Source organism: Leucopleurus acutus, assembly GCF_964270905.1.
Source record: "Leucopleurus acutus genome assembly, chromosome: 1".
NCBI classification, from domain to species: Eukaryota; Metazoa; Chordata; class Mammalia; order Artiodactyla; family Delphinidae; genus Leucopleurus; species Leucopleurus acutus.
The window spans coordinates 34,394,888-34,409,555 of NC_139142.1; the positions used below are offsets into that span (position 1 = coordinate 34,394,888).

Below are 14,668 nucleotides of genomic sequence, written 5' to 3' on the forward strand. Positions count from 1 at the left end.
TGGCTACTACATAATACAAAGATTTGCTCCTTTCTTCTTAAAAGAGAACCATGCTAAAATATTTGACATATTTTCACGTACAGGTTTGGAAGTCTAGAATCATGGCTTTGAAGTACCTTGCAAACTTTGGTAATATATTTGTCCTAATGTTTGTCTGTATGGCAGTGGCCGAATATATAAACTCTAGAGCCTTAAATGTTGCTGCATATTTGCTGTAAGCTATATGGTTCAACAAATTATCATGAAATAAAGAGTACACAAAGGCATGGTGCATGTAGAGATCAAAAAAACTACCTCAGAAAACCTAATACACAATCATAGCCCATCAAAAAGTGGTACCAATCTGGATTGATCACATCTCAAAGATAATGAGCTAATTTAGGCTGAAAGTGACCAGAAGTGGGGGCACTGAGAAATGAAATTGAAATCAGAATTTGCAAAAGTGTACTATGACTTTTAATACAGATAAATTGTGCCAAACCATAATACAGAGCACAAACTGTCTTAGCTGAAATTGTTTTTTAACACCAGCTCATTCAGAACCACATGTTCTAAGATCATGAACAAAATGATTTAATAGTAACTCCACATAGATTCATATGTTCCAAAGATAAGGCTACTGACTGTCCAGTTCCAGCAACCTGCCTAGATTACAAATTCTAATGAGTCATACCCAGGGCTCTGGTGGTCTTTGTACGGGGGTTTTGACATTTCTGTTGCTCAGGAGCCCACATCTACTGAAAATGATCTTTCTCAAACACCAATCTTATGACTTTCTCCTCCTCAACTATACTCAGCACTGTCTCCCTGTCTGCCAATCCATGGTCATTTTTTACATTATTAAAAACTATACTGAAGGATCAAGACTCACCTCCTTTAAGAAACCTTATAAAGGAAGAAAATTCTGACGCATGCTACAATATGGTTGAAACTTGAGGATATTTTGCTAAGTGAAACAAGGCAGACACAAAAAGACAAATTCTATATGATGACACTCAGATGAGGTACTGAGAGTAACCAAATTCATATAGATAGAAAGTAGAATGGTGGTTGCCACAGGCTGTGGGAGGGAGGAAATGGGGAGCTGTGTTTAATGAGTATAGAATTTCAGTTTTGCAAGGTAAAAACTGTTCTGGAGATTGGTTGCACAACAATGTGAATGTACTTAAAACTACTGAAGTATACACTTAGAAATAGTTAAGATGATAAATTCTTTGTTATGTGTATTCTACTGTAATTAAAAATGAAAAAAATTAAATGTCACTGATGACCTTGGCAATAACAGTTTCAGGGAATAGTGATGCCTTTAAAAAAGAAGCAAGTCAGGAAGGAAGTATTCCACTCTTCCTGGTAGGAAGGGAAAGATGGTGAGTGAGATTAGGTAATGGTGGAACATCAGGTGGAAATATCCAGAGGAAGTTGTAAATGAAGGCTTGAATTTACAAAAGAGGTTAAGTTTAGGGCTACAGATATGGGAAGTTACCTGCATATATTTGACATGAGAGGAAAACTCTAAGGAAGAATTTAGAGAGAGTGGAAGACACAGCAGAGAACAGCATCCTAGGGGAATATTCCAATTAGGGAATGGGATCAAGATAAGGAACGATGAGGAAAAAAAGTAGTAGTTGGCAGGGCATCAAGAGAGAACAATCATGGAACACCAGGAAAGAGACAGTTTCAAGGTGGTGGGTGAGGAATGCCACTGATGTCAAATGATATAGACAGGTTAAGGAAGATAAATATCAGAGCAGGTTTTAGAGGTTAGGAGGTGAATAGTATACTCAGGAAAGCAGTTTCTGTACTAATGGGGGGCAATAATGAGTTTCGGGAGTTTGAGGAGAAAGTGCAGAGTGAGGAAGGAAAGCCAGCATGTGCAGACCTCTCTTTCAACAAAGCTGGTAGTGGTTAGGAGGTGAATATGCAGTAGCTCAAGGAAGCAAAAAGGTGTTTAAATGTAGGTTCTCTTCTGATAGCGGTAATCTTTGTCTTTTTGGATGTGAAAGGAGGATGAGCCACTAGAGAGAAAATAATCAGAGAACATAGAAGACACAGGAAGTAATTTAGAAATCAAAGTTCTGAGGAAGGTGAGAAAAAGTGGGTCTAAAGGTAGAAGTAGAGGAATTGTTCTTAGAAAGAAGTACCTTTTCCTTTTAGATTGGAAGAAAGGAGGATAGCTAAAGGAATGGGGAAATTTTCGAGGTAATGAGATGGGAAGAAGAGGGAGATCTCATCTAGTTCAGTTTGACAAATATATTTATTTTTTACCTTTACTTTTTTCCCATAAAGGTGGTTAGGTCATCTGTCAAGAGTACAAAGTAGGGCTGCTACTGAGGTTTAAAGAGGGTATAGAGTGTATGAATGAACTATCATACTGGAACTGGAAGAATGTACTAGAAAATCAACAAGACAGTTACATCAGAATTACTGAACAACTTTAAGTGCCAGGTTGCCATTAAATGGCAGTAATTTGTAGTTGTTCAGGTAATCATAGTTCTATGAATTTTTTCAGTAATGTTTTTCTGCTTGGGAGCAAAAATGGAGAAGGTGGAGAATGGAGTCATTCACTTTGGGTATTACCACAGTAAGCAAAGGAATAGGTTAAAGGAGTGAAGCTATCTGAAGTGTTATGAAGGCAACTTTAAAGTGGTGAGTCATAGTCCTTAATCTGGACAATAAGTATAGTGTGGTTAGAAGAAAGTAATGGACTATCTAACCTGATAGGTTTCAGAGATTGCCATTAAAAAGCTGGGGAAATGAAATTTAAGGAAGTGGGAAGCATTGTGGAATAGTGGAAAAAAGTCATTACAGCCAAAAGATTTAGGTGTGAAACCAGGCTTCATCACTTACACAACATATATAATGTTGGGTAAGTTGCTTTGTTTTTGAGCTTCAATTTTCTCTTATGTAAAAAGAAGGATAATTATATTAACCTCATAGTGTTGCTTTAATCATAAAGCACATAGCGGTACTGGTCATAGTAGACACTCAACTTCTTATTCCTTCTCTTATTAGTGGGGACAAAGATTTTAAAGATTCTACTTTTATAATAACAGCTGCTTGTGGCAGCTCCCAAAGAACAGTATATGGAAATTTTAGACAGACTTTATATATCTAAAGTTTAAACTTGTTTGTACAGACATCTGTTATTGAGAGTGGCCAAGAGATTTACAAAAGACAGAATAAAATAAGGAGAGGCATAGTGGAGATAAATACACTTAGTTCTGTGTATGTGTATGTGTGTGTGCGTGAGAGACAGAGAGAGAGAGAGAGAGATAGAGGAAGGGAGAGAGGGAGAGACAGGGAAGGAGGGGGTAGGAAGAATGAGAATGAATAGAAATGAATGAATGAGTTATGGAATATGGCAGAAGGTGACTGAAACTAGAAGAAAACTCACCATCTATGGAAGGAATATTTATTGCTAGTACTTTGGGTAACTAGATAACAAGCATACAATCTTGACTTCCTGAAGCTAATGGCAGCTGGCTGACTGATGTCCAGTTTAAAGACCTAAAATTCACCATCTACAGTTTCAAGGGAAACAAAATATTTTATGGAATGGAGCTCATTTTTATTTTTCACTTTCTCTTATCTTCTACCTTGAATTCACTGGCAAATCCTGTTTGTTGATTTTACCTTCAAAATGTATCCTGGATCTGATTACTTCTCACCATCTCCACTACCATTCTGGTCCAAATCTCTTGCTGGAGTATTGCATATCCTTTCCTTTTTTAAATTTATTTTAATTTTTAATTTTAATTTAATTTTGTGTGTGTGTGTGTGTGTGTGTGTGTGTGTGTCAGGCAATTTTATCAGCATTGGTAATACAGTAGTGAACAAACAATACAAGCTTCAAAGAGGTACAGACAGTAACCACTGCATATCCTTTTAACTGGCCTCCTGGCTTTTCACTTTTTCTCTCCCATATGCCAAGCCATACATATAGAAGCCAGAGTGATCATTTAAAAATTTAAGACATTTTATGTTCCATGCTATGTTTCGCTTCCTCAAAACTGTCCATTTAGAATAAAATGATCTTGTTTCTGTTACCTCTCCAACCTCATCTCCTTTTACTTTTCTCCTTTCCCTCTATACTTCAGCCACATTGGCCTCCTTGCTGTTCCTCAAACTTGATAAGCATGTACTCCAGGGCTTTAGTGTTTGTTGTCCCCTCTGCTTGAAACACAGTTCTGCTCACGAGGCATATACCCTCAATGGCTTCAGATTTCCACTCTAATTTCCCCTTATCAGTGTGGCCTGATTAGCCTTTGTAAAACAGAGGACTCTACCTGTCTACCAGTCAGGTCCGGGACAAGAAAACCAAAACTCCTCTAGGTATTTCAAATGGAGGGGGTAGGAGAAGAGAGGATTTAATGCATGGGATTGGTTACAAATGTGTTGGCAGAGTTGGAGAAACAAAAGAAGAAACGTGTATTACTAAAGATCAGTAACTGCAGTCACCATCGTCCCCAGGGCTGTTGGAGGAAAGTGATGTTACTGAGTTGAGGAGATATACTCCTGCTACCTTCTTTCCACCTTCTAATACCATGTTAATGCATCTCAATGGCAAAACCTAACTGGACCACAGCTGGAAAGAGAGTCTGGGAAACTGCTTTCAGGCTTCCAGCTTTATTGTATAGGGGAGAGAACAAAACAGCTGATGTGGAATAAGTTTCAATAGATAATACCTGGCATATACCTCTCCTGCTAGCATTCTGTATTATCTCACTCGGCTTTTTAAAAATTCATATCATTTACCACTATATGTTTGTTTATTGACTACCTGCCCTCCCACCCCCATCAGAATATAAATTCTGTAAGAGCAGGGGCTTTGTCTGTCCTGCTTGCTGCTGTATCTCCAGGAGTCAGAACACTGCCTGACATCAAAATGGTAGCATACTAAAAGGGGAGGGGTTGTGAGAGAAGACTGCCTCAGTGGAAAGGAGTATTTTATCACTGACATTGTTTAGGATTGCCAGTGCATGGTGATAATAAAGAACAGAATGACTTGTAGTTAGTTTTATTACTGTTTTCGAATTTTCTGCAGACAGTGCATTCTTTTATGTGAGGGTAAAGCCTTAATAAAACCCTTTTGCCATGTCTAAGGACAAATTTGAACTTGGGTTAACTTTCTAGCTCAGTTCCTCTGGAAATCTGATAAAGAAAAATGTCAGCTTGTTAGTAGGCAACACTTCTTCTGGTAAAATGGTCTCTGATTAGTAACTTGCATATGGAATGGAAGAAATTACAGATGACCTATAAATCCCTAGTGGAAAGCCAAGCTTTGGGCTTCCACGAATGTGGTGACACTTGAAGCTGGGCATATCCCTTGTAGGGACTCTGGAAGTTGCCTAAGATTGTTATAAGAAATATTGATTCCTATGTAGGAGATGGTGCTTCTAAGTTGCTGGCTCCCATACTCCCCTAGTAGAATTCTTGTTCCCTTGCACTTAAATGTCACTTGAAGAACAAAGAGAACAGCTGTTGGATGGCTGTATGAACTGCTAAGATGACTGGTCCCACTGAAGAAAGCATGATGCTCCCCTGCTGGATGCTGAGTTTCCTGTTCAATATCTTTCTAAGTAAGCTGGTTCAAGGTACAGTATATTCATATATTGTTAAGTCTGATGTTTAGTTAAGAGAACCTCTGGTGAGCATTCCAGCGTGTAACAGATGCTTAATAAATATATATTGAACAAATACATGAGGTTGGAAATGTACGGCCACAATTAAGTAATTATTGAATGGTATTCTATTACCTAAATTTTAACCTGCATAGTTTGTCGAAATCAACAAATGTCTACAACAGCTGGTCTGTGTTAGTTATTGTTTACAACTCTACCTTCCCAATTCTAAAAGAATTCCTTCATCCTGAATAAGATCATGTAGTCACAAAATACAGAGAAGGCTTTAAATATAGTATACATAGACATCTTGTATGGCATTCTTTGGGTTGGCTAAGGCTACTGTTCTGCTTAGCAATATACCACACTGGATTCAAGAGGTGGCGTATGTGAAGCCATACATATCAGGGGAAATCAGAACTAATACTTAAGGGGAGCTTGTGCTGTGACTGAATAAATTATAGACTTGTCACATTCATAGACAAATGTAATTTCTTTTGGCCTTTCTGAAATAAATGAATACTTTTTTTTCCGTATTATTTTCTGGCTATCTGAGGCTCTCAAGCCTCAGGAAAGATACTATGCATTATTTATTACTTTTATCTCTAGTTTCCAGTATAGTGCCTGGCATAGAGGTATTCAACAAACATTTGTTGAACTAAACTATATGGTGATAGAGAGTCATAATAATAGCTAACTTCGGATGGGAGTAGGGAGGAATGTCAAACTACATGGAGCCAGAGATCATGGAACTTAGAAGCATTATTCCCTTGGAAAACCATGTTAAGTACAGCAGGCCAGAAAACGTAGGAGAATCTGTCAAAGTTTCTCTAAGGACAATCAAATCTATGGGGGCAGGGAACTAGGACTACAAAATCTTCTTTAGATTCTACCATGTATGTACCATCTCTATTCTCACCCTGTCACTTTTCCCTACTACTAGTAAAGAGTTTTAATAAAGGTTATAAAAGATAGCTTAGGGGCTTCCCTGGTGGTGCAGTGGTTGAGAGTCCACCTGCCGATGCAGGGGACACAGGTTCGTGCCCCAGTCCGGGAAGATCCCACATGCCGCGGAGCGGCTGGGCCCGTGAGCCATGGCCACTGAGCCTGCGCGTCCAGAGCCTGTGCTCCGCAACGGGAGAGGCCACAACAGTGAGAGGCCCGCATACCGCAAAAAAAAAAAAAAAAGATAGCTTAAAAAATACTACCAGTGTACTCTGGGGGATAACTGATAATATTAATCCAGGCCTACAAAGTCATTAGGAAGAACACAATACATGTAGCTTAAACAAAGTTGCCTAATAACTAGTTGTCTATTAGTTTGCTCATTGTACTTAGCTTTCCTAAACCCCATGAAGTCACTTAGATGCACAAAGCTTATAAATAAATCTCAAATAAGAATAGATCATTAAGTCAACCAGTTTAACAGAAATTTCTTTCTGATGCTAAACATAGTGTCAGTTCGTCCTAGGGATATTAGAATCATCACTTTGTAGATCAATTAAAAAGAATGTTTATTTTGGGTCAGTCAATAGTTTTTGGGAATGACTAGTACACCTATACTGGGAAGTAAGCAAATCTAGAATTCTGATTTACCTCTCCATTAGCAAAACAAAACATTCTTTTCTTTTGCCCTTTCCAAAAGAACTATAACGGTAATAGACCCTTGAAAACATCCATCTCCAAGACCCTAGGAAATTAAAAATAATGGTAGCAACCTCTTTTTAGAGGTTAAAAGAGAAAAAAAAAAAACAAAATCCTGTTAATCTGTTTAAAAATAGTATAAGATCTAAAGGAATTACTTAAAAAAATCTTAATAGTTTGATTCTGCTTTTAGGCTTTGAATTTCCAGCAGATTCACTTTTCAATATTCCCAGTTTGACCTGACAGCTTCCAACTGAAGTTTTGTATAACTTAAGCAAACAGGGAACAGGAAGTTTTTCAAGAGTTCTCATAAAAAGACTGACTAAATTCCCCTTCCTAAATCAGGGCTGAAATGACATTTTGACACATTCTGAATAGCATGCTACTAGAGATGCTATCTTTAGAGAAAAAAAAAACCCTCTGATTTTCAAATCCTTCCTGGTGATTAAAGATCACATGGAATGTTTAGCAAGAAAAGGGGCTAGCCATGGTGTCCTAGTTCGTTGAATTATTTCCCACACAGAGGTGGCCCATCATCTCAGCAGCAGGGTATGCACAATTGATTGTCCCAACAGACTAAGTACTGGGTTTGCACAGTTGAATACCTACAGCTAGCAGTCAACATTCTTTGTTTATATGTACTGAGTGTGTGGAAGGTCATTGGTTGTAATATTTCATTTTAGTAAATGGAAGGGAACATTTCTTAATATGTAATTTCTAGTTCTTCCTTTTCATTTTCTGTACTTGAACTATCCTGAGGCCAATTTATTATTTCCTTGTTATAGAAATGTGGTAAGATCTATAATCCTTAATGTTCTATTTATAACACAGAACACAGAATGTCAGAAATACTTTCATCTGAAAGCCCCACTACCCACCATCTTGCCCCTGCTGTCACCGCCCCCCCCCGAACCTCCGCTTTTTTTCCTTACCTCATTCCCTGTTGACATGACTGCAACCACTGGAAACTTATTAACTTCAACCTCTGTGACACCTACAGTTGCCAGAAGACCAATCTCTGAGGGGCCCATGTGGGTTCCTTTGGCCAAAACACATTCCCCTCTTTTAATGTCATGGCCAATGGGTCTGAAAGTCAAAGCAGAACCATAAACAGTATGACTAAGAACAGTATTTTCTCAACTCAGGGGAAACTTTAGTGTTAAAGAAGAAGGACACTCAAGGGGGAAAAAGTGAAGAGATGAGGCAGGACCAGAATACTAAAACGAAGAGATTCTAAAAACTCTATGCTTTTTTAATTAAAAAAATTAAATCACATAACAGAAGACAGAAATAGATTTGTATCTATTGCTGTTAAACAGGAATATGTTACTTCATGTTTGAAAGTTATTTTATAAATTGTTTTGTATCACATTACAGTCCAAAACACCAATTGCAATCTTTCTTTGATGTAAGGCAAGCATTTATATGAAAATATCTAATGCCATGTCCATAGCTTGTTAGCTTTGTGGTGAGGAGAATAATGCTAATGAGGTTACAGTCATGGAGATAATTTCCATTTAGACCACTTAGGCTGGTCCAGTTCTGTGGCTGTATAGGTCCATTCACTTTTGGCCTGCTGCCACAGGAACTGGAGAAGTATAGCTTTGTTACAAAATGTTGAGCAAATTAGCATTAATAGAATCAGGGCAAACATATTCAATTGTAAGAAAAATCATTTGACAAATATACACTACTTATGGTAAGACAGTAGTCTCATCTTTGTATATAAACAGTAGTACATTATTCCATTATTATTGGCAGTCAATAGGGGAGGGGCTTTCAGCTAATTATATAAATACTCAATTCTGAAAGTATCTGTGTTAATATCAAATTCTGGATTACCAAGGGGGTAGGGATGGGTAATTCTGGATTATCTAGGAGGAGGATTAACTGTGGATTATGTAGGTTCATGACTTTGCCTCCTTCGCATGTTGCTTCTGAATATTTCATTTGCCTTTACCAACTTTACAAAAAAGTAGGGAGGGCAGACATGGGATACAGAATTCAGAAAATTAATTTTGCTACTTGTTAAAAGCTCTGAAAGCTAATGGTTAACTGATTGAGCTGTGAATTTATAATAGCCATGCTCTCCTGAGTTCATGATCATGGCAGAAACAAAAGTTGGCTATACATTCTATATGTTATGAACTTACCTGATATCTTGGCCTGGCCGAGCTTGCACCAGAATTCGTACTTCAAGCTCCTCAGTGCCCTATAATAAGAGCAAATCATGTAATTTCAAACAGAACAATCTAACTGAATTTTGATCAATAGAATTTAGCTACTCAGATGCTTTCATCATCAGATAGGCCCAGAATATATAAAAATATAGAGGAACAGAAAAGCCTTTGCTAAACCCTTTGAACATGATGAATTTCTACCACAGGTTCCTGAAAAATCAGGTTTGATGCCAAGGAATGAATGAATGAATAAATAAACAAACAAACATTTTCACTGATTCTCATGCTTTTAAAAAATGTACCAATTCAAATACTGACTCTTACTTTGTAAGCAGCATTCTTTAGGAAAAAAAAAAAAAGATGGCTACCCTAATAGATACAGTGAATGTGCATGGAGATAACCTGTCTCTTCTAAATCATGGGTTCAATACTATGCCAAGGTTCCTTGCATATATATCTGCAGGTATTTCTGAAATACTTGCAGAAATTTCAGTGAAGGACTTATAGTTTATCTGGTAGTAGATTTCTATAAATTAATGGTGATCATCATTTTTACATTTATGGACTGTGAATAACATTGTGACACTGGAACTGTGTCTTGTCATCTGGCAGAGTCTGTGGAGGCATGTGTTCTGGATTTCAATGCTCTGCTGGCTTCACTGATGCCAATAAATCTGTTGGACAGTTTTAACAGCAGGGCAATGTGATCTGTGTGCCAAGAGTTGAATTTTATAAGACTTACTTGTGGGAAGGTGATTAAAGAGGAAATCCCCAAATCAAGAAAAGAGGGTGTGTCTCAGCATGGCCAAATTTTACTATATACCCAGCCGAGGAGAATATATATTTGTTATTAATTCTAACTTTAAAAATACAAGATATCTTAAACTTCTCAAAAACAAGTAAGATAGCCAGTCATTAAAGAATCAGTTGAAGTTATTCTTTTATTAGTGACTGATCCTCTGGTTTCAATAACTGCCACTAGTTTCAGTGAGATAAAGGCCTACTTAGAACAGAGTCCTGTATTTTAGGCAATAGAGGGGGAACTGACATAAATTTAATGTTTCCAGACTGTAATTTGGCGGCACAGATTTTCCTGAATTATAGAAAACCAGAGCTGAAAGGATCATTTGGTTTAAATGCTTGGCTTAGTGTAATATTCAAGAACTTGCCCAAGTGTTCTTTGTTAAATTCTTCTCTATTAAAATCTCCTTCACATTTTATCAGAAGCTAGTCTTGATGAACAAGTTTCTCAGCTAGATGATAAGTCAACAGTTAATATCTCTGCTCTTCTATCTTGAGGTAGTTTCTTTCCTTGCTTGCGTATGAAATTTCTTGGCTCAAATGTGGCTCAAATTCTGCTGTAATCACAGTAATGATCATAAAAACATCTACTATAACAAAAGGTTTTCAAGCCTAAGGCAGTTCCTTATTTACTATACACTACAATGTAAGGTTCTAACATAACCAAAAAAATTGGGCTAATCTCATAAACATTGCAGAAAATAGGCATGACTTATAATACCACCATAGGAATGGAGCCATGAGACCTGGTAATGACATACATCATCAGATTCCCTGATCAGTTCAGTATCTTCCACTTGTACTACTGCATCAGCACCACAGGGGATTGGAGCACCTGTTGTAACCCGCATGACTTGTCCTGGCATTACTGTCTGAGTCGGCTGGAAATACAAACATGCAAGAAAGAGTCGATTTACTTTACTGCTGCAAAGGAAAAGTCTGCAGGAGATGTGACAGTTTTTGAAACAAACCATAAAAGGAAAATCTTACAGTCTTATTCATTTTGGGAAAATGTAATAAAAGTCACAAACAAATATACTTACACCAAAGAGGCTTTCATTTGACTTAAGTAATGACTTATTTAGATGTCTTTCTTGGTGCCCTGCTTTCCTTTTGAAGAACTACCACTTATATTTGCCACTACTGTCTCTCACCCATTGTGAATTTTCTTAATATATGTAAAGTGATTTTACAGTCTTTAAAAAAATACCATGTAATATGATTTTATGAATGACAATTATGAAAAACCATCATGTTGATCATTTACTGAAGTTCTGATGTTTGAGAAATGTAGTATTTTATTAACCAACGTTTTAGTTAAATAAAGGCAAGCCAGAAAAATTATTTTAATTATTACTCTTGAAAATCTTTATAAAATATATTAGTTCACCTTGCAACTAATAATAAAAGTCTAACAAATGTAAATAAATCATTTAAAAATGATTCCAGTGTCTGTAATGATTTGGGTTAAATATTATATCCAAGATTTTTATTGTTTGAGCTCTCATATGAATGGTATGGGAGACTGACTACAGGACCTACCTTGCACACTTCCTCCCAGCACAGGAAAAATCATATTTCTGTCAGCTCCATCTAATAGGTTTGATCTGGCCTCAGAAGAGTCACTTGTCATGGGCCATGATTTAGGGCAGATTTGGGAAAAGGAATGCTTTAAATTTCCCCAAAAAGAAAATTCTGAGATAACATTAATTCCCCAATAAAAATGATATCTTTCCAAAGACATCTGCTTCTTAGGTATTTAAAATTTTAGGTTACAACATGTAAATATTCTTAACACTACTGAACTGTACACTTAAAAATGGTTAAGATGGTACTTTTTATGTTATACATTTTTTACCACATTAAAAAATATTAGGGAATGATTAAGGAAAAATACCCTTCCACTAGATGTACAATCAAAGTAAAACTGGAAATTTATTTGTTAGAAAAGCCTTAAAAAGCTTATTTCCATAATGTTATTGCTATAAACAATACCATCAATAGCTAATATTTACTGAATACTCAATCTATGCTAGGCAGTGTTAGGTGCATTATTATATTCCAGAATATAAGCCTTATAAAGACAGAAATTTTCATTTTCTGTTTGCCTCTCTAGATCACATCGTCATTTTCCTGTGCTGTGGCCCATAAGGCCAACCTCTATGGACTGTTTCAACCAGGTTCCCATCACTCTGGCTTCTGGTTAGGTTCAGCCAATGGGAGGGGCCAACAAGAGATCAGAGGGTAGGAGAGAGAGAGAAGTACAATTTTTATTCCCCTTGCCCTTTCCCTGCTGGGCTGCAGTTTGGTGATGGGTATGCCATTTCTACTACTGATGCCACAGCTCCTATTAGGTGGACCTCTTCCATAGCTATCAATCTCCCAGGTCTAGGTACTACTCTCTCCCTTTGCCCCTTCAAATCTAGAGGAGGTAATGAAATCTCACTGTTGCTAGTACCTGAGTGCTTCACATTCCTTTGTTAGTTTCCCTTAATCCTGTCTATATCTTGGGTAGAGTCATTTCATTAATCTTTAATCACCCTCTTTCCAGACATATTTATTGCTCTATCATCCCAAAGCCTAGAAAGTGTCTGGCACAAAGTTGGTAGTCAATAAATATTTCCAGAATGAATGAATAAGTATGCATGGTCTCATTACCACAACAACTACATGAACCATGTAATCCTTCTTGGCTTACAACTCCGGTGTTCTCACTGATTTTCTCCCACAAGTCACTGGAGAAAGGTTCTTGGGATCAAATCTGGCATTGAACTACATACTTTATATCCCCTTATTATGTTATTTGACAAAAAGACATTTCAGGGCTTCCCTGGTGGTGCAGTGGTTGAGAGTCCGCCTGCCGATGCAGGGGGCACGGGTTCGTGCCCCGGTCCGGGAAGGTCCCACATGCCGCAGAGCGGCTGGGCCCATGAGTCATGGCCCCTGAGCCTGCGTGTCCGGAGCCTGTGCTCCGCAATGGGAGAAGCCGCGACAGTGAGAGGCCCGCGTACCGCAAGAAAAACAAAACAAAACACATTTCAGGCTTATTTGGAATTGTTACATTCTAATGTAATTTTCTACCAAGATAATGCATAGAATTAAAAAAAAAGCTTAGGGCTCAATGCATTAATTTTTTTTAATTTTTAGTTTTGGCTGCATTGAGTCTTTGTTGTGGTGCGTGGGCTTCTCATTGCAGTGTCTTCTCTTGTTGTGGAGCACGGGCTCTAGGCACGTAGGCTTCAGTAGTTGCAGCACGTGGGCTCAGTAGTTGTGGCTAGCAGGCTCTAGAGTGCAGGCTCAGTAGTTGTGGGGCGTGGGCTTAGTTGCTCTGCGGCATGTGGGATCTCCCTGGACCAGGGCTCGAACCCATGTCCCCTGCATTGGCAGGTGGATTCTTAAGCACTGCGCTACTGGGCAAGTCCTCAATGCATTAATTTTTTTTCAACCCCAGATACTACTTATTATCTGGTGCATCTCTTAATTCACTAAACATGACCATCTTGCAGTGCAGTGATTTTTGATGAAAAGCATTAATGTTTTGATATATGTGTTTTTTAGTAGAGGTGCTAATGTCAAAACTATCTTCTGAGATTGTGCAATAAAAATATTTAATGTAGGTCTAAAGAAGCCCTTTTATTCCCCTGAAAGTGCCTTTTTGGCTAAGGCAGAAAGTGATTCCCAAAGTGAGTTTCAGGGTAGTTGCTTCTTAATCTGATGTGTGTTAGCCTGGAGCCCTCCCTCAATTTAGTCTGATTCAATGTACCATATTACGTAAATTTACTTTAAGCTTTGCTGTGGCTATACCTGTAATTTTCTCTGCTTCTTGGCTTAAACCAACTTTAAAGAAGTGTTTCTGTGTGGCTGCTAAATAAAAAATTTGGCTTCTCTCCAAAACCAGTAATTCTAAATGGTAGGTGAAGGATTCCCACCAGCTCACTTATATTAAATCTAATGTAAAAGATATTACTGGATATATAAAGACATTTATATATCTCCTTAGAGTAGACATATAAACTGCAATTGAATTGAATCAACTGTTAAAACTCTAGCAATAAATGAAGTACTTCCTTTAGATTGTTAAGACTACCAACTCTTTTATTTTTATTGATATAGGTACCTTATATACTTTATATAAAGTAAAAACTACAAAAATCTTGATTTTTCCTTAATAGAGATATTGAGTAGGATTTTTTGAACTTTGTCCAATGATAGCACTTTATAATTACAAAACTGAAACTGAAAGTGTCCAATGCTAAGCAATAGGACCAAACTATAAGTGATTTAAGGTTAAGTATTTTGGTACACCAATAAACCATGTTGTAAATAACTGTCTCAGTGTATGCAATGGTCCCCTAGTGCTCAAGTGTATTTACTTTCAATAAGTGAGCAAATTGGCTCTTGCAAGATCCCTGAGATTGCTGT

General features: G+C 37.5%; 1 protein-coding gene across 5 annotated transcripts in view; it reads right to left on the reverse strand.

The window, feature by feature from the left end:
- Window positions 1-14,668, reverse strand: part of GPHN (gephyrin) — a 618,453-nt gene that overhangs the window by 76,417 nt on the left and 527,368 nt on the right. For all 5 annotated transcript variants that reach the window (XM_082854448.1, XM_082854450.1, XM_082854447.1 and 2 more), the window contains 3 exons: window positions 11,008-11,127; window positions 9,419-9,477; window positions 8,198-8,351 (listed from right to left, as the gene is read on the reverse strand). In XM_082854448.1, the coding sequence (XP_082710574.1) occupies window positions 8,198-8,351; window positions 9,419-9,477; window positions 11,008-11,127 (333 nt within the window). The remainder of the gene's footprint in view (window positions 1-8,197; window positions 8,352-9,418; window positions 9,478-11,007; window positions 11,128-14,668) is intronic.